We start from the raw sequence: 23,149 nt of genomic DNA, 5'->3' as shown, positions 1-23,149 counted from the left end.
CAACACTCTTGTAATGTTGCCAGTGTATATGAGTGATCCATGGTTTGGTGATAAAGGGTTATAAGTGATTGAAGAGATGAAGAAAGCTTTAAGCAGACAGAAACGTGTTGCTGGGTGAGTTATAGCAGGAGCTGCAGCCCTTGTTATACGCTGCTGCTACTGTTCCTTCGATGCCTTTGTCTCAATTCATCCAGACAGCAGGGTTTGTTAATCAGTTGTCTATGAATGTTTCTATGATATTAGAGATTTAAGAAGATATAGATGTGAAAATGAATTGAATGCTTTGTATGATGGTGCAGTTTCTGGGAGATGAGCTCCAATGCCTAAAAACTGGAGTACATTTGAAATGTCATGCTGATTATGAATGGATTTGTGTTACATCTTCTGTGTATAATGGAAGTGCTATTGGATGGGAAAGAGTTAAGGCACATCTTAAAGGAATTAGGCATGATTCTAATGAATCCTTAGATTTGGCTAACTTACATGAAGAGATTATAGAAATTGAAAAGGCTAAATTGGATTTTGATGTAGTTAAAACAGCTGAAGATATTTTAGAACAGTTTAAAAGGGCTATCCCTTCGTGGTCGTCATTTACTTCACTCTTAAGTAGTGGTGTAGCTATTGGAGCATGTGTCTTAGTAGACATAATCTCTTTGCCTATGATTTTCAAGCTGATTATGAACTCATTACAGAGATTGGGCTCAGAACTCCATGGAATAAAACTCTGCACATTCCTCTGACTTAACACCAGAGGCTGATAGCCAAAGATGGTTAAGTTTTCTTTGCCTCCTTTCAACCTAAGATAGAACATGAATGATGGAATTCATGCTCCCATGACGGGTAAGATAGGAGTGTGGTAAGGAACGACCTAAGACAGGCACAGTCATCTGAGAGACTCACTGGGGTCTTAAAATAAATAAAAAAGGAGGAATTGTGGGATCCCACAAGTGACTCAGTTTCCCAGTTTGAATCTGGTCTATTCTGAGTCAATAGAGTTCAGACTTACTTGCTCCAGGGCTGTCCAGAGGAAGGAACACACTCTTCAGCTAGATGCCGGCTGCTGATGCCAGCTGGAGGTACATGAGATAGACAATGAAACTGCCTGCTGCTTGACACAAGGACAAGATGGATAGCGGTTGGATGCCTGTGCTGTGCATTGTTCTACCTCTGTCCTCCAAGACTGTGTATAAGCTGCCTGTGAAATAAACTCGGGGCTGTCCAACGTTGACTGGCCGTCCTCTTGACTCTGTTCTGTCTTCTTTGTCTCTGCAATGATCAAACCTCTGCCCAGATGCCCCGTGGACACTCATCGGCAGGCTCTGACAGTATACATATTTTAATCTTCCAAATTCTGAGAAATGAAACACATACATCTGCCAAATTTCATTCTTTGTGTACTTTCAGGGTTGCATCCTGCAGGTAATGGAGTTGGTACAGAGGGGACAAGTGGGACGTTTGTTGTTTTACAGTTTCCTTGGCTTGGCGCCAGGTGATGTAAAAGTCCTTCTTCAAACCTTTGCTGTTTACGTGATGTTTCTTATGAAATTCTGAGACGTCTAGCATGTTACCTATTAATAATTGATCAATCTCATCATTACCTTGTGCTGGAGGACCTGGCAGATCCATATGGGATCTGATGTGTGTTATATATATAGGATATTCCCTATTTATAATGACCTGTAATGTATAAATAGTGAATTTACTTATGTGTTATCAGGAATAAATTGAGCAGTTTTAATATGTAAAACAACTATTTCTGCGTATTGAGAGTCAGCAACTATATTGAGAAGTTCTATGAAGTCCAATAGTACCATAAGAATGTGTACAGTTCTGACTTTTGTACAGAATTGTAAGGGCTTTGAACCACTTTATCTTCTGATTTGTATTGTGCCTTTCTGGATTTATTTGTATCAGTATACAGTGTGGGAACTCCAGAAATTGATTTTTGCCATACAATGTGAGGAAGGACCCATTCAGTTTTTTTAAAAATGAATTCTATTCTCTTGCTTTTGGGATAACAGTTGTTAATCTCTCCCAAAGAGTTAATGCAGGCTCTTTGTCAGTATTCATTATCTTTTCATAAATAGATTTCCTCATTAGTTAAAAGTACTACAATTTCTGCTGGGTTCATTCCTGTCAACTGATGAAGTCTTAATTTTCCTTTTAGAATCAAATCAGAGATCTTTTCTACATAAGTCTTTAACTTCTTATTTGATATATGTGGTATAAATATCCATTCCAATATAATATTTTCCCTCTGCATCAAAATCCCTGTATCTGGAGTATCTGGAGGGGAGCATAACCAGAATGCAGTTAAGTTCTGGATTCACACAATCCACATGTGCCTCTCATATTTCCTTTTCTACTAGAGCCAATTCCTTCTCAGCTTCAGCTGATAATTCTCTTGGACTATTTAAGTCCTTGTCCCCTTTTGGGGTATTAGCCACATTTACTAGTCCATCTTTAGGTATTCCAATGGTGTTCTGTAAGTTAGAAATGCTTCCTAACAATGTTTGAAAGTCATTAAGAGTCCACAATCAATCTCTTCTGAGTTGTACCTTTTGGGGTCTAATTTTTTGTGATCTATCTTATATCCTAAGTAATTAAAAGAATTTACTCTTTGTATTTTTTCAGAAGCAATTTGTAGTCCCCAGCAAGGCAATACTTTACTTCTTCAAACATGTTTTCTAAAGTACCTAACTTTGGATCAGCTAATAAGATATTATCCATATAATGGTAGATTATAGATTGTGGAAATTTTGCACAAATTATTTCCAACAGTTTTTGCACAAAAACATTGGCACAGGGTAGGGCTATTTACCATTCTCTGTGGGAGGACCTTCCATTGATCTCTTTTAACTGGCTGGGAATTATTTTAAGTATGTACTGTGAAGGCGAATCTTTCCCTATCCTTTCCTTGTAGAGGTATAGTGAAGAAACAGTCTTTTTGTTTGTTTGTTTTTTGTTTTTTGTTTTTCAAGACAGGGTTTCCCTGTGTAGCTTTGCGCCTTTCCTGGAATTCACTTGGTAGCACAGGCTGGACTCAAACTCACAGAGATCCGCCTCCCTCTGCCTCTTGAGTGCTGGGATTAAAGGCGTGCGCCACCACCGCCCGGCAGAAACTTTTTGTTTTTTGTTTTTCGAGACAGGGTTTCTCTGTGTAGCTTTGTGCCTTTCCTGAATCTTGCTCTGTAGACCAGGCAGGACTCGAACTCACAGAGATCCACCTGGCTCTGCCTCCTGTGTACTGGGATTAAAGGTGTGCACCACCACCACCCAGCTTAGAAACAGTCTTTTAAGTCAATAACTATAATAGGCCATTCTTTAGGTAACAGAGAGGGTAAGGACATCCCAGTCTGTAGGGAGCCCATTGGTTGAATTACTTTATTAACGGCTCTCAGATCTGTCATCATTCTCCATTTACCAGATTTATTTTTAATAACAAATACAAGAGAATTCTAAGAGCTGGTAGGTTCTTCAATGTGTTGAGCATTTAACTGCTCCTGAACCAACTGTTCTAAGGCTTGTATTTTCTCTTATGTCATAGGTCATTGTCCAACCCAGACAGGCTTATCAGCTGGCCATTTTAAAGGTAGGGTCGTTGGTACCTCTGAGAGTTCAACAGAAGTTGTGCTCTGTTTATGTATAGCCTGAATGGTTGATGGCTATTTTTTACAGTATCTTATAATATTATTCCCAGATACATGAATTGGTCTATATTCCACTTCTGAGCTTAGAGGTATTCCATTGTTATAACAGAGCACCATCCCAAAGATTCACTCTACATTTGCCATATATGGCCTCAGCCTTCCTCTCTGTCCTTCTGGCCCTATGTATTCAACCTATCTCAAACTCTGTTTTACCTGAGATAGGGTTTCAATCCCTAAAAGTTGGACATCTACTTCTTTTTTTTTTTTTAAGATTTATTTATTTATTATGTATACAGAAGAGGGCGCCAGATCTCATTACAGATGGTTGTGAGCCACTATGTGGGTGCTGGGAATTGAACTCAGGACCTCTGGAAGAGCAGCCAGTGCTCTTAACCTCTGAGCCATCTCTCCAGCCCATACATCTACTTCTTGAAGAGGCCAATTCGGATGCTGTGATTTTGGCATAATTATAGTCACATCTGCACCTGTGTCCACTAAGCCTTCTAGAATAATGTTATTAATTCATACTCTAAGCTTTGGGCTTTGTTCATGTATGGAAGTCTACCAAAATGTTAGTTTTATGGGGTTTTTTTTTTTTTTGGAGTTTTTGATCTATCTATCATCCAGTGCAGTATTGTTCTTTACATTAGGCACCGGGTTATTTAATTGTTCTGGGGAGGAATTTCCTCCATAGAGGCTGGAAATGTTTGGACCACATTTGATTTGGGGGCCTGCGAGAGGCCCTCTGAGGCGTTTCCTGCTGGTAAAGGGTTGCCTTGTATGTCTCTTGTTGATCTGCATTTATTGGTCCAACGTTGGCCTTTGCCACATCTTCTGCATAATCCAGAAGGCTGGGGTCTGCTGTTTGGGTATTTCTAGAAGAAGCATTGCTTCTAGGAGCACCCTGTGTGCAATTCCTTCTTATATGACCTGGTTACCACAGTTAAAACATTGGATACTTTGTTGTCTCCTTCCACCTTTGGAAATCGCCTCTCCTGTTCAAGCCTTATCATCATAGCTAAGAGACTCAACACTATTTGTGTGCTGAATCCATTGTTCCAAAGGTGCAGACCTGACCTTTAAAGTTGTAAGTATTCTTCTGCGTTCTGTATTAGCATTATCAAAAGCCAAAGATTGGGTTAATACTTGTCTTAATTCTTGGTCTGATATTGTATTGTTTATAGCCTTGGTCAGTCTTTGTAAAAAATCAGGAAACGGTTCTTTTGACCCTTGGAAAACCTTTTTATAGAGCTCAGTTGGTTTTCCTGGTTCTGCAATTTCCCCCCAGGCATTTAAAGCTGCTGTATAGCATAGGAATAGTTTATGCTCATAAACGGTAGATTGTACATATGTTGTTGCGGGCCGCAGGAATATATCATAAGAACTCAGCTGGTTATGGCAAAGTCACTACCTGGAGGAATCAGGGAATTCCTCCAGAGGAAGCCAAATCCCAAGGAGTTTTTGGTGTTACTTGGCTTGTTATATATCAGCTGTATTCTGTTATGAAAATCATGTGTGCCTTCATAGCTTTCCCAATTGACTTTTCCCTAAGAAGGACTAACAGTGTAGACTGAGCACTCTCTGGACATACACATTCCAGGTAATTTGGAGAACAGCCTCAGGGAAAGGCTTTCTCTGGAATCAGATATCTCCCTTGGCCACTTTCAAGGACTACAGGAAACACCATCCAGGTGGGCGCCCATTGTTAGTCCCAGGTGGACTAACAATGATAACAGCCCACATGCAAGTCTCCTGACTTACGGTAAATTCCACAAGGAGACACCGCCTAGGAGAGGTGGACGTTAAGTAATAGCTTTACACAATTTAGCTCGGACCCTCCCTTTTATATACCGGGACTTCCAGGGCACAGGAGAGGAAGAGAAAAGAGAATGGAAGAACTAGATGGGTAAGAACCTGAGAGGAATGAGCTGAGATGGGGAAGAACTAGATTGAAGAGCTAAAAGAGAGGACTAGAGGAACGAGATGGAAGATGAGGAAGAGCCAGATGGGGAAGAACAAGATGAGAAAGAGCCAGATGAGAGAGAAGGAGACGGGAGAGGAGCTGATAGGGGAAAGAACTAGATAGATGTGAACCTAGGAGGGACAGAACAAGATGAAGGAATTAAGATAGAACCTAGAGGGGACAGTAGATAAATATAGAGAGAAATCAGGCAAGAAAGGAGCTAGACATGAGAACAGAACTGAAGCTGTGTATAAAGGATGTTATGCCAGAGGAATTAAAGCGAATGGACCAAAGAACTCTGTGTGCGTAGACTGATTTACCGACCTTAAAGATTCTCTGCTGGTTGATAGAGCCTTCCGCGGACCCTGGGAGGGGACTATCGAGGGGCTGGACCCCCATAGTCCTCGTTAATATGTATCCGTGAAGCAGCCCTCACCAAGAACTTGATCTTGGGAGGTCTTAAAACCTCTAATCTAACCTTGGTGCTCAAGGCTTTAGTTTCTTCTCTCAGCCAGCTTTTCCATTGTAACTGCTGGCTGTATTCTAACATAGCTGAGATTAACTGATTCCAGTTCCAGTCATCTGGTAAAATTCTATTTCTGGAAGATCACATATTAAACATCTGTTTTGCATATGTTGAGTGTATACCATATGTAATTACAGCCTCCTTAATGTGTTGTAAATCCCTCATATGAATAGGTTGCTGATGTATTCTATATATTCTTCAGGATGTGTATCGTCTGCTGTCTTCTCACAGATGGTGACAGGACAAGCCATTTTTTATGAGCCACCTGGTGATGTTATTATTTGTATGGCTCTGCCCTTCTGCTTATTAGTTCCTTTATTATCCTTACTGAGAGACTCCTCCAGAGCTTGAAATCAATTAACTACTGCCTGTTGTAGTGTTTGAACCTCCTCTGCTGTAAAGGATTCTAGAGATTTCATGGAATCATACAATTTTTTATGTTCATTAGAAACACATGATTTCAAAGACTTTATCAATTAGCAATGATCTTTCCTCAGAAATTATCTGAATGGCATTAAGATTGCTCTGAAGAGTTATTGTTTTATCCATTAAGTATTCATATTTATTATCAGTAGAGTTAAATCTGGTTGTCCAGTTATTATTAATGGCCTGAAGTTCTTGTGGTAAATTAGCAGATTCCATAGAAAGTATCATTCTGTTTATGTTCTTATTACTACTTTGTAAAGCCGTATCAGTCCCATTAATGTCTCATTTTTTGCTGTTATTATTAAGCCAATTTTTCAATGAGATTTGATGAATCACTATGCCAATTGCTATTATGGCAAACATTGTATACATTCCTGGAAGGTTGTATAAGTCCTGTAAAATTTCATTCATAGTACAAACAAAAAAGTTTTTAAATTCCTGAGTGGTGATATTGTCTGCCATTTTTTGAAAAATACTCAAAATTTGTAAAGAAAAATTTTATTAGTTTGTTTATTTATTAATCAGTTTAAGGCATAAAATTATCAAGTAATTTTCCCTCCGATGGAATCCTTGAGAGCGGCCCTAACAGCCCCAGGCGTTCCAGAAGTCTGTTCTCGCCATGGTTTTGGGTGTAGTGGCGACGTTCGGCCAGCAGGAGTCGCAGGAGTGGCGACAGAACAGGTCTGGCGTGAGCTGACTCAGCTCCCTGAATGGGGGGCTGTGAACCAGACACTCACCCGGGCAGAGCCTGCGGGGCAGAGCTGCGGGGATCACAGCAGCTGAGGCAGTGCACAGAGGGATCACGACAGCTGAGGCAGTGCACAGAGGGATCACGACAGCTGAGGCAGTGCGCAGAACAACGGCGGCGGCCGTGCGCAGAACGGGGATGTGGCAGCAGGGAGCCAGGCTGCCAGGAGGGCGCGCCCTCGAGGGTGGTGGCCCCGGTTGTCCCGGATCGGCAGCAGCGACACCGAAGTTTTAAAAGTAAAGGAACAGAGTGCAGGTGTGTGTGTGTGTGTGTGTGTGTGTCCCCGTGTGTGTGTGTGTGTGCGCGCGCGCGCGCGCGCGTGTGTGTGTGTGTGTGTGTGTGTCCGTCCGTCCGTGTGTGTGTGTGCGTGTGTGTGTCCATCCGTGTGTGTGTGTGCGTGTGTGTGTGTGTGTGTGTGTGTGTCCCCGTGTGTGTGTGTGTATGTGTGTGTGTCCCCGTGTGTGTGTGTCCCCGTGTCCGTCCCGGTCCAGCCGCTGCAAGCACAGAGCTCCTGGCATGGCACCGTTCTCTCTGACGGTGCTCTATCCGGTGTTCTATCCACGCAGAATGCGTGTGCCTCTGGCAGTGGTTACAAGAACTGCTGCCGCGTGAGCCGCCAGGCCTGGGCAAGAGCTGCCTGGCTTATAGGGTCCCGGCATGGCCGCTGTATGCAGGCGGCCACTTGAGCCCATGACCCCTCTCCCTTTCCTTTTAAGAGTTCGGGTACAATGACAAGAAGCTCCGCCTCCTCCGGGCCCTATAGCTCAAGGTCATGGGCGGAGCCAAGAGGCAGGGAGAGGCAAAAGTGATTACTGCAAGGGTCAGAAGACCTGAGTTCAGTCCCAGGCACATGTGAAAGCTGGATACAGAAGCACACATCTGTCATCCCAGCACTTGTGTGCTGAGATGGAAGGTGGAGAGAGCTGAACCTGCCAGAAGCTCACAACTCATCCAGAAACATGCTACCCTGATGCGGCGGAAGGGGTGACCTGACACGCGGGTTATCCTGACCCTGCACCAGGCCCTGGGCATGGTGATGCACACCTGTCATCTCAGATTCACGGAGGTAAGTTCAAGGGCATCCTTAGCTACAGAATGAGTTTGAGGCTAGCCTGGGCTACATGAGATCCTGTCTCAGTAAAAACTAAACAACAAGAACAAAATAAGAAAACACATGAGCCCTAGCATGGAACCTGTTCCACCCCCTGCCCAGTGCCCTTTGGGCCCCGCCCCAGGAATGTGCTGTCCTAGGCACAAAGGACAGGTTTTAGCACAGCACGCAAAGGCTCAGGTGGCCCAGGTGGCCTGCCCAGGAGACAAGACAGTTGCTGGCTTCGGGGGACTTTGACCAGGAGGACATGGGGCTCCGTCCCTCCCTACGAGATGCAGGTGTCTGGAACTCCCAGAAATCCTCACCTGATGCTTCTGTGCGGTCCCAGCTTCCAGAGTGTCCCAAGAAAGTGGCATACAGGCAGCATGCCAGGCCAGCAGAGGGGGCTCTGGGTCACCAAGCCACGCCACAGGCCACGGTAGTGAGTCCTGAGAGCACCTTCGCGGACGATGGGGACAGCGTGTCACGGGCCAGCGTAGGTCACATTCTCACTCCCACACTCATGGTCTGCTTTTCCAAATCAGATATAACAGGTACAAGTCCGCTTCATTGTTGCTGCTTTGAGACGAGGTCTCCTGTGTCTGGGCTCCGAGCCGCAGCCCGGCCTTTTTCTTCTCTTTGGCTTATTGAAGATGAGGGCCTCGGCACACGGCGAGATTCTGGGGAAGAGCTTCCCTCCCCACTGGAGTGTGCCCAGCCCCGGCCCTGCATCTAGGCCGACAGGCTCCCCTCCCACCTCCCTCCTCCCTCCTCCCTCCCGCCTCCCCTCCTTCCTTTTCTCCATTTGCTCATTCTGTGTGACCCGCTGAGTTTAATTGGGGTCTTCACAGGAACATGGCAGCTGTCCCCGGGGCTGGGCCACTGGGGATAGATAATGCCTTTCCCTCCAGCCGCGCAAACTGCCTAGAGACCCTCAGGTCCCCTGGGCCTCCTTGGGCCCTCTTTGTGCTCATCCTGGCAGGGTGACTTTGTGTGTGCACATGGAGGCAAGAGGTCACATAGGGCCTTCCTCTATTGATGCCCACACCAGTTTTTGAGGCGGAGGCTCCCTCTGAGCCCAGAGCACTCCCGTTGTCTGGGCTGACTGGCTAGTGAGCCCCGTGGACCCTTGGGTCTCCCCCCGAAGTGCTGGTGTTAGAGCTGTGCGCAGCCATCGTGGCTACGTGTGCAGGTTCTGGGGATTCAAACTGGGGCCTCACACTTGTGGGGGCACTGTCCCCACTGAGGTGTCTCCCCATACCTGCCCCTTGGGGAGTTGTGCTCCACAGACGGTTGGAGGCCCTCTGAGTACCCCAGGGCTATGACCCTGGCTCTGGGGTGGCCTATGGTTGGCCTTTGGTCTCCCTCAACCTGGACTGGAGTTAGAGAAAAGCCAGCATTCCTTGGGAACTTGTGAAGCTGGGTCCCCTCTACGAACAGGAGTCATTTCCCTGTGGCTGGCTGTAGGGACACATGGCGACTGTCCAGCTCACCCGCTTCCCGCCCCAGCTGCTTATTCTCCTAATAACCCTGATAGTTCTGCTGTGCTCGTCTGCTCTGTCTCTCTCTGTCTCTGTCTCTCTGTCTCTCTCTCTCTCTCTCTCTCTCTCTCTCTCTCTCTCTCTCTCTCTCTCTGCTGCTGATTCTCAGTTTTCTCTTTTCTCTATCCCCTGCTAGTCAGGACGCAGGGCAGCCCCAAGGGGCGGGATCAGAATATTAGCATTTCTCTGTTTTGATGATGATAAAAGGACGTGAGTTATGGAAGCAAGTGGAAGAACAAGACGCTGAATTCTCCAGGCTACTTCAAGCTGGCAGGGGTGGGGCAGCCGGGAGTCACGCGTGGCGGGAGGCGGGAGTGAAGAGCATTGTTTGCTGTTCTCATGGTTTTTACTCCTACCTAGCCCTCCAGCCTGTCCTGGGAACAGAGAGCACAGGACGACGTGGTCTCCACAGCTGCTTCAGGCTGAGCTGGGGAGCAGGTGTCCAGGACCAAGGCAATGGGGTGTTTATCATAGAGGAATTTGTTGTAGAGGAAGAAAATAATTACATTTGGCCAGACTGGTCCACCATAAGCCCTCAGCAGGTCCATGTCTCACAGACTGCAGTCAGGAGACAGTGCCTGGATGTGTCAGCCCGCCAGATGCAAGTCCACTGGAACAGACGCAGGCTAGAGACGGGAGTTAAAACTTATGAATTTATTTGGAGCTTCAAGCTGTAGCTTTGGTAACTGGAGACCAGGAGAGAAAACGCCCTCCTCGGGAACAGGCATCTGGAGAGCAGCAGCAGACTCACACCTATAGGTTAAAAATCCTGAGCTCGTGACCCAAACAGTATCAGAACTATATTAACGTTAAGATCTGAGATCTTAAGCATCTGCTGCTACCCTGTCCCGGCACGGGAACGTGCTGTCCCCACCTACCCGTGCAGCCGCTAAGGAAGGGGACCAGGCCGCAACTGAACCTCCACCCCGCCCATGCTGCCTCTAGTAGAGATGGCAGTGAGGTCATATGACCTGTCTGTTTTGACCTTAGCCAAAATGGTGGCTTGCCAATCCTGTGGTTGCCCTTATTTAAGATGGCACTGCCTGATCTCGTGGTTGCCCCTATCAATTTAGGCGCCTGACCATATGTTCATATGGGGTTTTTTTTGGGGGGGGTGTTCCTTTTTTTCTTTTTTCTTTTTCTTTTTTTGTCCCAAAATAAATTGAGCAGATAAGAAACAGATAAATTGAAGCGTTTAAAAGTCAGGCAGAAAGAAGTTGACGTGGCCATCTCTCAGGCCCCGGGGCAGCAGAGGAAAGGCGGACTCCAGGGGGAGAGGTGGGGCCCCAAGGGGCGGCGGAGCAGCAGGTCACAGGGCAGCAAGAAGGTGACGGCCGGAGGGGCTCGGCCTGTAGGGTGGCGGTGGGGCGGAAATGCAGTCAGGTGACCAGACACTTGTGTGGGTAGTTCGTGGGCTGCCACGGGAGGGGGCTAGGCAGCCGGTGGGGCAGGGCTGGGGCCACACACCTAATCCCGCGGGTGGAACAGGAGGTCCCGGCACCACAGTCAAAGCGGCAGAGGAAAAAGATTTAGGAGACGGAATTCCATCCCATCACCAGAGCAGGTCAGTTCCGGCTGTCTCTTGACCATTGCCGGCCTCTGTTGTGGGGGTATCTTGTGGTGATGGGATGGCCAAACACCCAAATTGCCCTGCTAGAAACCCCATCCAAGGACTGAGGATTCTGGATGCAGAGATCCATGGTCAGGCCCCGGGTGGAGCGCCGGGAGTCTAATTAGCGAGAAAGAGGAGGGTTTATATGAGCGAGAATTGTTGAAACCAAGGTTGGATAACGCACAGGGACAAATAGCCAAATGAATGGAAACACATGAACTATGAACCAAAGGCTGAGGGGCCCCCACCTGGATCAGGCCCTCTGAATAGGTGAGACGGTTGATTGGCTTGATCAGTTTGGGAGGCATCTAGGCAGTGGGACCAAGTCCTGGGCTCATTGCATGAGTTGGCTGTTTGAAGCCTGGGACTTATGCAGGGACGCTTGGCTTAGTCTGGGAGGAGGGGACTGGACCTGCCTGGACTGAGTCTACCAGGTTGATCGCAGTCCTCGGGGGAGACCTTGCCCTGGAGGAGGTGGGAATGGGGGTGGACTGGGGGGAGGTGAGAGGGGCGGGAGGGGGGAGAACAAGGGAATCCGTGGCTCAGGGCGGGCGTGCACTGGGGGAACATGAGGGTACGCGACCGGAGCCTGTGGCTCCAGGATGGGCGTGGCCTGTGAGTCTGAGGCGTCTGGAGCCATAGGGGGTCTGAGAGAGGCTTCGTAGGGCTCCGGGCTCGGGGGCGTGGCGGTGGGCGGTGGGCGGTGGGCGTGGCGGGGCTCGGGGGCGCGGCGGGGCTCGGGGGCGCGGCGGGGCTCGGGGGCGTGGCGGGGGCGTGGCGGGGGCTCGGGGGCGTGGCGGTGCTCAGGGCTCGGGGGCGTGGCGGTAGGCGTGGCGGGCGGGGCTCGGGGGCGCGGCGGGGCTCAAGGGCGTGGCAGTGGTCGGGGGCGTGATCTCGGGCGTGGCTCGGTTTCGGTCGGGGGCGTGGCGGGGCTCGGGGGCGTGGCGGTGGGGCGGGGCGGGGCTCGGGGGCGGGGCGGTGGGGCGGGGCTGGACTGCGGGGCTCGGGGGCGTGGCGGGACTCGGGGGCGTGTCTAGGAGCGTCCCCCTGTACCAGGCAGGCCTTGGAGGTGGGGCTTTGGAAGGCTCGGGGGCGGGGTTACGTAGGGGTGCGGCTTCTAAGGGGCGTGGCCTGGAAAATGGCTTGGCCGGGCGCTTGGTCAAGGACGTGGCGGCGCTCGGCGGAACCGCGGGCCGGCGCGGGGGCGCGCACAGCGGCTCGCACCGCGGCTCGGGGGCGGGGCCGGGGCGGGGCCGCGCAAGCCCAGCGCTCGGGGGCGGGGCCGGGGCCGGGCGGGGCTCGCTGTCGGGTCGGTGTCCGCTCCAGTCTCCGCCGCCGCGGTCCTAGTGAGCGCGTCCCGCCATGGAGCAGCCGCGGAAGGCGGTGGTGGTGACCGGTAGGTGAGGCCGGGCCGGGGGCGGCGGGGCAGGTGCTCGCGGTGGCCGCAACTTTGCAGTCGTCGCCGCCCGCCCGCGGCAGCACCGTCCGGCCCTGGTGACCTGGGAAGTCCGGGGTCCTGCGGCCGGGAGTGCGCGGCGCGTGGGGCCGGGGTGCAGAGCGGACCCCTGGGCGCTGCAGCCCCTACCCCCGTGACTGCGGGGACAAAGGCGGGTTCACGGCCGGGGAAAGTCCGGTGACACAGGGTCCACCCGGAACCCTGCGCCGTGGGGGCCTGCAGCCCGGCGTGGAGCAGGTGGAGGGCCTGCGTCAGCCTGGCCCCGGGATGACCCGGGGACTCCGGGCCCGGCTCCTGCTGTCGCCAACACCCCCGGAAGCTAAGTACTTATTTCCTGAGACTCGGGCCGGGCCACTTGGCGGAGTCAGGTCCGCCAGGCCCGCAGGGCACCGGGCTCACCTCTGCCCAGCGGCCGCCGCAGGGAGCAGCCGGGAAAACTCCTACAGGTGTTTGTAAGGGAGGACGCTGCGGCCGGAGGCTGCGGGGGCGGCTGCCTGCTGGGCGGGCGGGGTGGCTGCGCCCCGACCCCCGGAGATTCTGGGGCGGGGTGGCTGCGCCCCCGACCCCCGGAGATTCTGGGGCGGGGTAGCTGCGCCCCGACCCCCGGAGATTCTGGGGCGGGGTGGCTGCGCCCCGACCCCCGGAGATTCTGGGCCCGGGTAGTTGCTGGTTCATTGAGTCGTTCTGTCGCTCTGCCCCTCCGACCTGGAACTCTGGGACCCAGGCTGGCTACACTCGGTGATTATTTAGCTGAGATGAGCAGTGTGTGCCACCATGACCAGGGGCCCCCAAGACGTGGCCCCGCCTGCTGTCCTGAGGTATGGTGGCCACTTCTTAACACTGGCAGCAGGTGGGACCCTATCACCCGAGTTACACTAACCCAGGTTCTTTGAAGGTGTGTGTGTGTGTGTGTGTCTGTGCGTGTGTGCGTGTGTGCGTGTGTGTGTGTGTGTGTGTGTGTGTGTGTGTGTGTGTCTGTGTCTGTGCGTGTGTGTGTGTGTGTGCGCATGTGTGTCTGTGCGTGTGTGTATGTGTGTGTGTGTGCGCGTGTGTGTCTGTGCGTGTGTGTATGTGTGTGTGTGTGTGTGCGCGCGCGCGCGCGCGCCCGTGTCTGAGCATGTGATGGCCAGAGGTCAACCTGAGGTGTCACTCAGGCTCTGTCCACTTGGGTTTTTGAAAAGTGTCTGTCATTTGAGAGGAACTTAGATATTTCTCAACCTGTGGGTCACGACCCCTTAGGGTGTCAAACGGTTCTTTCCGAGGGTTCTCTAAGACCATTGGGAAACACAGATGTTTACATTGCGACTCCAAATAGTAGCAACATTTCAGTTAATAAGTTGGAACAAAATAACTTTATGGTTGGGGCCACCACAGCCTGAGGAGCCGTGGGAAAAGGTGGAAGCCTTAGGAAGGTGGAGAGGCCCTGCCCTAACCTTGCCCGTTAGGCTAGACTGGTCATGAGCCCTGAGGAGCGCCCTGTCTTCTTTCCCAGCCCTGGGAGCACACGTGTGTGCCGCCACACTGCGCTCGGGAACTCGGGTCCTTGTGTAACAAGCGTTTTACTCACTGAGGTATTTTTCTGGTTCTATTTATTTTGAAACAGGGTCTCACGTCGCCTGGGCTGGCCTGAAACTCAGTTCTCTCCCCTCAGCCTGCAGACACTAGGTCCGAGGTGTGGGCCACAGTGTTTTCGCTCTTGCTGTGTGCCCTCAGCAAGGCCACTTCTCTCTCGGCTTCAGTCCTGTCTTCAGGGGAGAGAAACCGAATGGCCAGTGCCTCAGGGGTCTGTCTTGGTCACAGACAGGGCCTGGAGGGCGAAGTCACAGGGAGTGGGCGGTGTCCAGGTGTCTGGCCGGAGACGTACCCAGCCCGCCCCCGCCCTGTGAGCTAATCCTCACGTAGTGGGGACTCATGGCAGCCCACGGTCCCGGGGTCCCAGAGTCGGAAGACAGCCACACAGTGATAAAATAACCATAGTTTACATCCTGGCTGGGAAGGAAGTAGCGACCAGAGAGGCCCGCTTCCTGTGGGTCCTACCAGGTGGGAGACCTAACGGACACAAGGGAGCCAGGCTTGGCAGCCTGTGCCTGTCACCCCAGCACTGGGCAGGTGGAGGTCAAAGGGCGTCAGCCTGGAATCCACAGCTGGGCCGGACTGGGAAGGGGGGGGCGATAGACTAGTGGGGGGCTGTGTGTGGGTGGGGGAGACTTCAGAACGCTGAGGTGGGGGAGAGAGTAACGTCTCTTTTCCTGTTTTCAGGGTTTGGCCCTTTTGGGGAGCACACTGTGAACGCCAGCTGGATCGCTGTCCAGGTAACTGGGGGGGTGGGGGTGGGAAGCCTAGCCCAGAGCGGAGCGTCTTTCCATGTGTTTAAATACAGTTCAAACATCTCGGATCCTAACCAATCCAGCTTGTTTGTTGAGGCCTTTTTTCACTTTTTGTTGTTGTTTTGTTTTGTTTTGTTTTTTAGCCTAGTTGTAATTGTATAGCCCAGGCTAACTTCAAACTCATGATCCTCCTGCCTCAGCCTCTTGAGTACTAGAACCATGCCTGGCTGAAAGCCTTTTCCATTGGCCTGGTGCTGTGGCGCAGGCCTTTAATCCCAGCACCTGGGAGGCAGAGGTAGGCGGATCTCTATGAGTTCGAGGCCAGCCTGGTCTACATAATGCGTTCTAGGACAGCCAGGGCTACATAGTGAGACCCTGGGTAAAAAAAAAAACAAACAAAACTTCCTTGAGAAAGGCCTGTGTGTCCCAGCCCATGCTGCCAAGGCTGGAGAGCAGATGGGCGTATTGCGCGAGGGCTTAGCCTCTTAGGAAGGAGGGCACTGACCCTCAGCTTCTGCCCTGGGAGTCTCAGGAGGGTGTCTCTTCCCAGAGCCCGATCCAAGGAGTGACTCCACGAACCTGTGTGTCCTTGCCAGATGGGACATTCAGACACACAGGCTGGGGAACAATTGAGTCGGGAGAGACAGACGTTTGGTTCTTAGAAAAATCAGCTGGCGGAGACGGCAGCCGGACCCGGATTAATTGTAGCCCATTAGCTGTGTGATTTAAGGGTCCCCTCTCCCCATCCAAGACTCCCACGTCCCCTGCCACCAGCTTGTCACCTCCCCACCTCCGAAGTCCCAGTCGCTCTCTGCCCACCTGCACTCTGGCAGCCGGATGGAAGGCTCCAGGATCCCGGGACCTTGCAGATGGGAGTGTGGCCGGGGCCCCTGCTTGCACACCCGCTCCCCAGAGCCCCAGACAAAAAGGTCCAGTGTGTCTCTGAAGACTTGTGTGTCTGGCTTTGTGTGAGTTGCAGACAGGAGGCTTCACGGGCTGAGTGGACACAAAGCCAGTGTCTGGGTTCCGGGGCCCCAGACACCGCCATCTGCATGTAAATAGGGAAGAAATCAATTCAACCATCTTTGGGAATTCCCTTAGAGCTTCAGGCTCCGAGGGGAAACCTCCGTTTCGTACAGAGACCCAGACCGTTTCTCATCTTATTTCTTTAAAAAATGTCATCTATTTATGCATTTGTCTGTTGTGTGCACAGAAGGGAACACAGGGGTCAGAGGGCACTGTGTGTCCCCGGGATTGAACCTGGGTTTCCAGGCTTGGCCACAGCCCTGTTACCTGTTGAGGCAGACCTTACTGCCCCACCCCACCCCTCTCTTTTTTCTTTAAGTTTTGAGACAGGGTCTCACTCTAGCTAACTTCGAACTCATCCTCCTGCCTCGGCCTCCCCAGTGCTGGTGACAGGTGTCATCCTCCTGCCTCGGCCTCCCCAGTGCTGGTGACAGGTGTCATCCTCCTGCCTCGGCCTCCCCAGTGCTGGTGACAGGTGTGTCCCACTATGCCTGGCTCTTTGGACTGACTGATTCATCGATCGATTTTCAGACAGGACCTCACTGCAGTCTTGGCTAGCCTCAAACTCAGTGTGAGTCTCCTGCCTCAGTTTCCCAAGTGTGGGGATCACAGAGGGCACCTCAGTCCCAGCTTTCTCTTCATTCCCCACCCCCAGGTCTCTTTGCAGAGACTCAGGTGGATGTCAAGGGCCAGGACGCCTCTGGTTTGCTACTGTGAAGTCTGTCCCTGAGCGGCCTCGGTGACAGCCTGGCATGATTGCAGCCACCATGAGTCTAGGCAGACCCTCCAGACAAAGGGGTCTGTGTGGGGTCAAGGAACTCGTCAGATGTGCCCTGCAGCCTGCCCAATTTTGTGACTTTTGAGTCTCTTCAGGTAGATGATTGGGAACAGTGCCACAGCTGCCCCCTCCTGCCTCGTGCTTTCCGGGGTGCTTTGCACTGAGCCAGGATGCAGGGAGTGGGATTTGGGATTCACGCCCCCTCCTCCCAGGTGTCAGGGGCAAAAGGCCGTCAGGTGAAGAGTGACATGTCTGTGACTTGTCCTCACGACACTGTCCTTTGTCAAGCCATAGTCTCCATGGAAGTGTGTCAGTGCCGAAGGATGCCCATGGCCTTCACGGGGGCATTAAACACCCGCTCGTACCCACAAATTTTCTGGGTGGAGCCCCTCTGCTACAAACTGCTCATCCTGGCCACATAGGAGTCCCTGCCACCCGAGGGGCTGGGAAGGGACTGAGGACAAAGTGCATGGCCAGACACCAGCTGGTGTGTGTGTGTGCGTGTGCGTGTGTGTTTGTTTGTTTGTTTTCTTTAGTCTGGTTTTTGAGACAGAGTTTCTCTATGTAGCTCTGGCTGTCTTGGAATTCACTATATAGACCAGGCTGGCCTTGATCTCACAGAGATCCGCCTGCCCAGCATTTTGTTTGTTTGAGACAGTGTCATTCTGTAGCCCAGGCTGCCCTCCCACCTCACCCCCGTCCCCCTCTCAGCCTCCAGGCAGGCATGATGGGTGTGTGCCGGAACAGCAGGCTTCAGAACCTGGAGCACCGTGGTCCCCAGTGCTGGTGGGGTTCTGTCCTGAGTGACTTCTTGAAGCACAAGGGCCGTGACGTTGGTGAATGGCGGAGGCTTTTCTCTTGGTGCCTGGGTCCTGGTTTCACTTTCTGTCTTTCATTTCTTTCTTCTTTTAAAAAAAATAATGTATTTAACTTTGTTTTATGTGGATTGGTGTGAGGGTGTCAGATGCCCTGGAACTGGAGTCACAGACAGATGTGAGCTGCCATGTGGGTGCTGGGAATTGAACCCGGGTCCTCTGGAAGAGCAGTCAGTGCTCTCAACCTCTGAGCCATCTCCAGCCCAGCTTCCTCCTTTCCTAAAATGCAGGTTTACACCCTGATTCAGATAAAGCGTGAGTGACTGTAGCATTCATCCGGGGCTCTGGGTGGGGGGGGAGCACGGAAAGTCTGGGGTGTTGTTTGTGTTGTGTTTTGTTGCTTTTTTGAAACAGTCTCACTATGTAGTTCTGGCTGTCCTGGATCTCGCTCTGTAGACCAGGCTGGCCTCGAACTCACAGAGATCCGCCTGCCTCTGCCTCCCGAGTGCTGGGATTAAAGGTGTGCGCCACCACATCTGCCTTTTTTTCTTTTTTTTTTTTTTTTTTTTTTTTTTTTTTTTTTTTTTTGGTTTTTTCGAGACAGGGTTTCTCTGTGTAGCTTTGCGCCTTTCCTGGAGCTCACTTGGTAGCCCAGGCTGGCCTCGAACTCACAGAGATCCGCCTGCCTCTGCCTCCCAAGTGCTGAGATTAAAGGCGTGCGCCACCACGCCCGGCTCTTTTTTTTTTTTTTGAAACAGGGTCTCATATAGCCCAGGCTGGCCTCCAATTCACTCACTCTGTAGCCCAGGCTGACCTTGAAGTCCTGATCCACCTGCCTCTACCTCCCTAGTGCTGGGTGGGGGCGCAGTGATAGGCACGTGACACCTGGCCTGTCCTTTTGTTTTGATTTTTTAAATTAATTTTATTTTAATTACACATGTGCGCGCATGCCTGTTAGGGTGGTGTGTGTACGTGAGGGCAAGGAACTCCAGATGCCTGAGGCCTGGGATCCCTTGCCGATGTGAGCCACCTGATGTGGGTGCAAGGTGCTGACCTCAGCTCCGCTGGAAGAGCAGTGAGCAAGGCCTCTGACCTCTAAGGCCTCTCCTACCCTTGGTTAATTTTTAAGACACGATCTCACCGTAGCCTAGATATTTCTGGAACTCACTGCAATCCTCTTGCCGTAGCCTGAGTGCCGAGTGACAGGCACACCACTTGCTCCACCAGGGGTGTTTTATTTTGCTTTTCTATTTTGTTAACCGGTGAAGTTCAAAAGTCCATCGAATACAGTTGCCATGGCGACAGCTTGCCCTCTGCCCCTCCCCTGACGCGCCCAGCAGGTGGCGCCCGTCCCCTGCTCTCTGTTGGGTTTGTAATTCTTTCATGCTTTTTGTTTGAGTTTAGGGTATTTGCCGAGGCAGGGTCTCCTGATCCCCTGCCTCCGCCCTCCGAGTGTTTGGGATGACGGGTGTGCACTGTCACACCTGCATGGGATCCCGGCCTTGGCTGCACGCTAGCTGGGCACTCTGCTAACTGAGTTCCAAGCACTGTGCCAACTGAGCTGCCAGCACTCCTAACAGCTGAGCCTCAGCCCCAGGCCTTTTTTCTTTAGTTTCTTGTGTGAGACAGAGTCTCATGGCGTAGCCCTGGCCGGCCTGGAACTCATTATGTAGAGAAGCAGGCTGGCCTTGATCCAGCAGCGATCCTCCTGCCTCAGCCTCTCAAGTGTTAAAACGGTCCTCAGTAATATCTGGACCTCCTTTTTCATAAAGCCCCCGGCCCGTATTTGGTCACAACTGCAGAAATAGAGTAATCCGGATCTTTCTCCAGCTCTGCTGTCTTCCCTGATCTTCCCTGAAGACCCTGGGCTCCAGCAGCCTGGCATTTCCTGGGCAGCCAGCCCTGCAGTGGTCACGGTCACGAGGGAGACACTGCTGGACTGGGGTGTTCAGTGGGTTGGGTGTAATTAATACCTTTTTTTTTGAGGGGGATCAGGGTCTCATGGAGCCCAGGCTGCCTTCAGTTTTTCTGTGTATGAAAAGGATGAGGATGACCTTGAATTCCTGGTCCTGCCTCCATCTCCCGAGTGCTGGGTGCCAGGTGTGCAGCAGCCCAGCGGATCTCTCTTACACCTGAAGCCAGGACGTGCCACCCTTGCAGCCTCCCCACCCTCACACCGTGTCTTCCCTCCCAGGAACTGGAGAAGCTGGGCCTTGGGGACAGCGTGGACCTGCATGTGTATGAAATCCCTGTGGAATACCAGACCGTGCAAAGGCTCATCCCCGCGCTGTGGGAGAAACACAGCCCCCAGGTGAGCAGATCGCAGGGGCACCCTAGGAGATCCGTGCGCCCCAGTCCTGGCTCAGTCCCGTGAGGAGGCATCGTGACCAAGCAGCCCATAAATGCCGGGCTGCAGCTGGGGTGAGCTCACAGTCCACAGTCATCAGGGGCAGAGCCCACCCCCAGTGACACACCTCCTCCATCAAGGCCACACCTTCTAATCCTTCCCAAACAGTTCCACACCCTGGTGACTAAGCGTTCAAATCTATGAGCCTGTGGGGCCGTTCTTACTCAGACCACACCCCCTCCGCACAAGACCACTGCCGTACCTCACCCTTGAACTTTCATGGATTCTTATGGGAGGGAGGGAGAGGGCAGTGACTGGGGCTGCATAGACGCTCTCTGCCCTCGGTGTGCCAGCCAGGAAGGGTCTGAGCAAGTCACAGTTAAGTATGAGTGTGTGAGACCCTGGTGTCCACCCAGCACCACCAAAGAAAGCATTAATACAGAAATGATGACTTTCACAGCACACCTCCAGCCGGGCACAGGGGTGACAGACACCTGTCACCTTGGCAGTCAGGAATTCAGGGAGAGCCCAGACTACATAAGAGGCTGAGGTCAGCTTGGGCTATTGAAGGCCCTATCTCAAAAGCAAAACAAAAACCTGCCTTGGGCTCCCCACATAGGGTTTCTCTGTGTCGTCCTGGCTGTCCTGGATCTCACTCTGTAGACCAGGTTAGCCTTGAACTCACAGAGATCCGCCTGGCTCTGCCTCCCAAGTCTGTCACCATGCCTTTCTGCCCTGGGCTTTTTAAACAGCTACATAATATGCCGGGTGGTGGTGCACGCCTTTAATTCCAGCACTCAGGAGGCAGAGACAGGCGGATCTCTGTGAGTTCAAGGCTAACCTGGTCTACAGAGTGAGTTCCAGGTCAGCCAGGGCTACACAGAAAAACCCTGATATGAAAAAAAAAAAAAAAAAAAAAAAAAACACTAAAAAACCCCAAACTATATCATCATCGTCTGCTCCTGCTAAGCCCCGCCCCTCTGTCCCCAGCTCGTGGTGCATGTTGGGGTGTCGGGCATGGCCACCACAGTGACGCTGGAGAAATGTGGTCACAACAAGGGCTATAAGGGCCTGGACAATTGCCGCTTCTGCCCCGGCTCCCAGTGCTGTGTGGAGGACGGCCCCGAGAGCATCGACTCCATCATCGACATGGACGCTGTGTGCAAAAGGGTGACCACGCTGGGGCTGGACGTGTCTGTCACCATCTCCCAGGATGCTGGCAGGTGGGGCCCTGGGCACCCGAGGGCCGGTGGCGGGTGGGGTCCTAGGGGCTGAGCAGCAGGTGCCCTCCTGTCACCTCCGCCTGGCCTGAAACTGTCTCTGTAGACCAGGCTGGCCTGAAACTGTCTCTCTCCGTAGCCCAGGCTGGCCTCTGCCTCCCGAGTGCTGCTGGGATTAAAGGCGGGCGCCATCATGCCCAGCAAAATGAAAGTTTTAGAAAAGGGAGGAGAGTCTCCCAGAGCCCCGGAAGTCCTCCAGCCCTAGCCCCCCCCCCCCCCACGGTCCCCCAGCACAGGCTTGCCTGGACCCACTCTGCCGTGTCTCCTCCTCCCCGGCTCAGGTACCTCTGTGATTTCACCTACTACACCTCGCTGTACCGGGGCGGCGGCCGGTCAGCTTTCGTCCACGTTCCCCCGCTGGGCAAGCCTTACAACGCGGACCAGCTGGGCCGGGCGCTGCGGGCCATCATCGAGGAGATGCTGGGCGTCCTGGAGCAGGTGGAGGGCGACATCCGCTGCTGCCACCAGCACTGACCGCCGGCCACGCAGGCGGCCGGGGAGACGGCGGCGTGGAGGGCGACTCACCCCTGCTCCTCCCCCTGGCGGACCAGGCGGCTGGGCGCAGCGAGCCCTGTCTGGGGACGCGGCTGCTGCACCCCAGGGAGCCCGGGGCGACGCGGCCACAGGCTGGAGGCCGACGCCCGCCACGCCCCTGCCTTGACCCCAGCGCACTCTGTCAGGGCCTCCTCTCTGGCCAGGCCAGGGCCTCGCAAAGTGTCATCAAGGAGTCCGCGCTAATCTGTCCCCAGCAAAGCCACCTGGGACTTGGCTGCCTTTTCTGGGCCCCCTTCCCCCTCCAGTGCTAGATTAGGGACGGAGTAATTTATATTCCCAGGGTTAAAACTTCAGGCTCAGCCACAAGTGTCTTCTCTTTCTCCTGGAGGGGGAGGCCTCTCTTGCCTCCTGCCCTGGAAATGCCACCACACTTTGGGTCCCTGTAGTGGGTCCCCTTTGCTCAGAAGATCAGGCTGCTGTTGCCACCAAGGGTCTGGCCGTCCCTGGGCAGCACTGGCCCTGACATGACCTTTCTTTTCTTGTTTTCTTTTCGAGTTTCAGAGTATGTTTGTTGTCTTTTTTCTTTTCTTTCTTTCTTTCTTTCTTTCTTTCTTTCTTTCTTTCTTTCTTTCTTTCTTTCTTTCTTTCTTTCTTTTCTTTTCTTTTCTTTTCTTTTTTTTTTTTTTTGAGTCAGGGTCTCAGGTAGCCCAGGCTGGCCATTTGAACTTACTATGTAATCTAGGCTGGTCTCATCTGAACTCCTGATCCTCCTGCCTCAGTGCCGGGAAGACAAGCGTTTGGCACTACCGAGGGCCCTCCGGGACCGGAACCTGACAGAACCATCGCCACCCAGCATCTGGGGTTGTCTCTACGCGGGACCTGGGACCGGAGGCTGCCTCGTTGCCCAGGCTTGCCCCCGCATGTTGTACCAGCCCCAGGGACGTCTGGTGAACTGTTTAGAAGTGTGCTTGGGACGCAAGCCAGGCCTTGTCCTGTGGACTTTGAACGTCCAGGCCTGGAGGCGGGGCTGGATGTGACGTGTGGTGGACCCCACCAAGACAAAGCTCGG

General features: G+C 52.4%; 1 protein-coding gene across 1 annotated transcript; it reads left to right on the top strand.

Annotated features, from left to right (window-relative positions):
• Nucleotides 1-12,835: 12,835 nt before the first annotated feature.
• Nucleotides 12,836-22,194, top strand: Pgpep1 (pyroglutamyl-peptidase I). The gene is made up of 5 exons (XM_006989151.4): nt 12,836-12,952; nt 15,272-15,324; nt 20,153-20,269; nt 21,296-21,528; nt 21,867-22,194. The coding sequence occupies exons 1-5, from the start codon at nt 12,919-12,921 to the stop codon at nt 22,057-22,059; spliced, it is 630 nt and encodes a 209-aa protein (XP_006989213.1). The 5' UTR covers nt 12,836-12,918; the 3' UTR covers nt 22,060-22,194.
• Nucleotides 22,195-23,149: the final 955 nt, after the last annotated feature.

The sequence above is a fragment of the Peromyscus maniculatus genome, chromosome 17 (genome assembly GCF_049852395.1).
Source record: "Peromyscus maniculatus bairdii isolate BWxNUB_F1_BW_parent chromosome 17, HU_Pman_BW_mat_3.1, whole genome shotgun sequence".
NCBI classification, from domain to species: Eukaryota; Metazoa; Chordata; class Mammalia; order Rodentia; family Cricetidae; genus Peromyscus; species Peromyscus maniculatus.
The sequence above is the reverse complement of the archived record's forward strand: the minus strand, read 5'-3'. Positions and strand labels throughout refer to the sequence as shown.

What these genes read in the sequence shown, in the direction of transcription:
- Pgpep1 (XM_006989151.4), top strand. Translation starts at nt 12,919, where the DNA reads ATGGAGCAGCCGCGGAAGGCGGTGGTGGTGACCG. An exon ending in GAAGGCGGTGGTGGTGACCG is followed by an intron (nt 12,953 to 15,271) that starts GTAGGTGAGGCC and finishes TCCTGTTTTCAG; the next exon opens with GGTTTGGCCCTTTTGGGGAG. An exon ending in ATCTCCCAGGATGCTGGCAG is followed by an intron (nt 21,529 to 21,866) that starts GTGGGGCCCTGG and finishes TCCCCGGCTCAG; the next exon opens with GTACCTCTGTGATTTCACCT.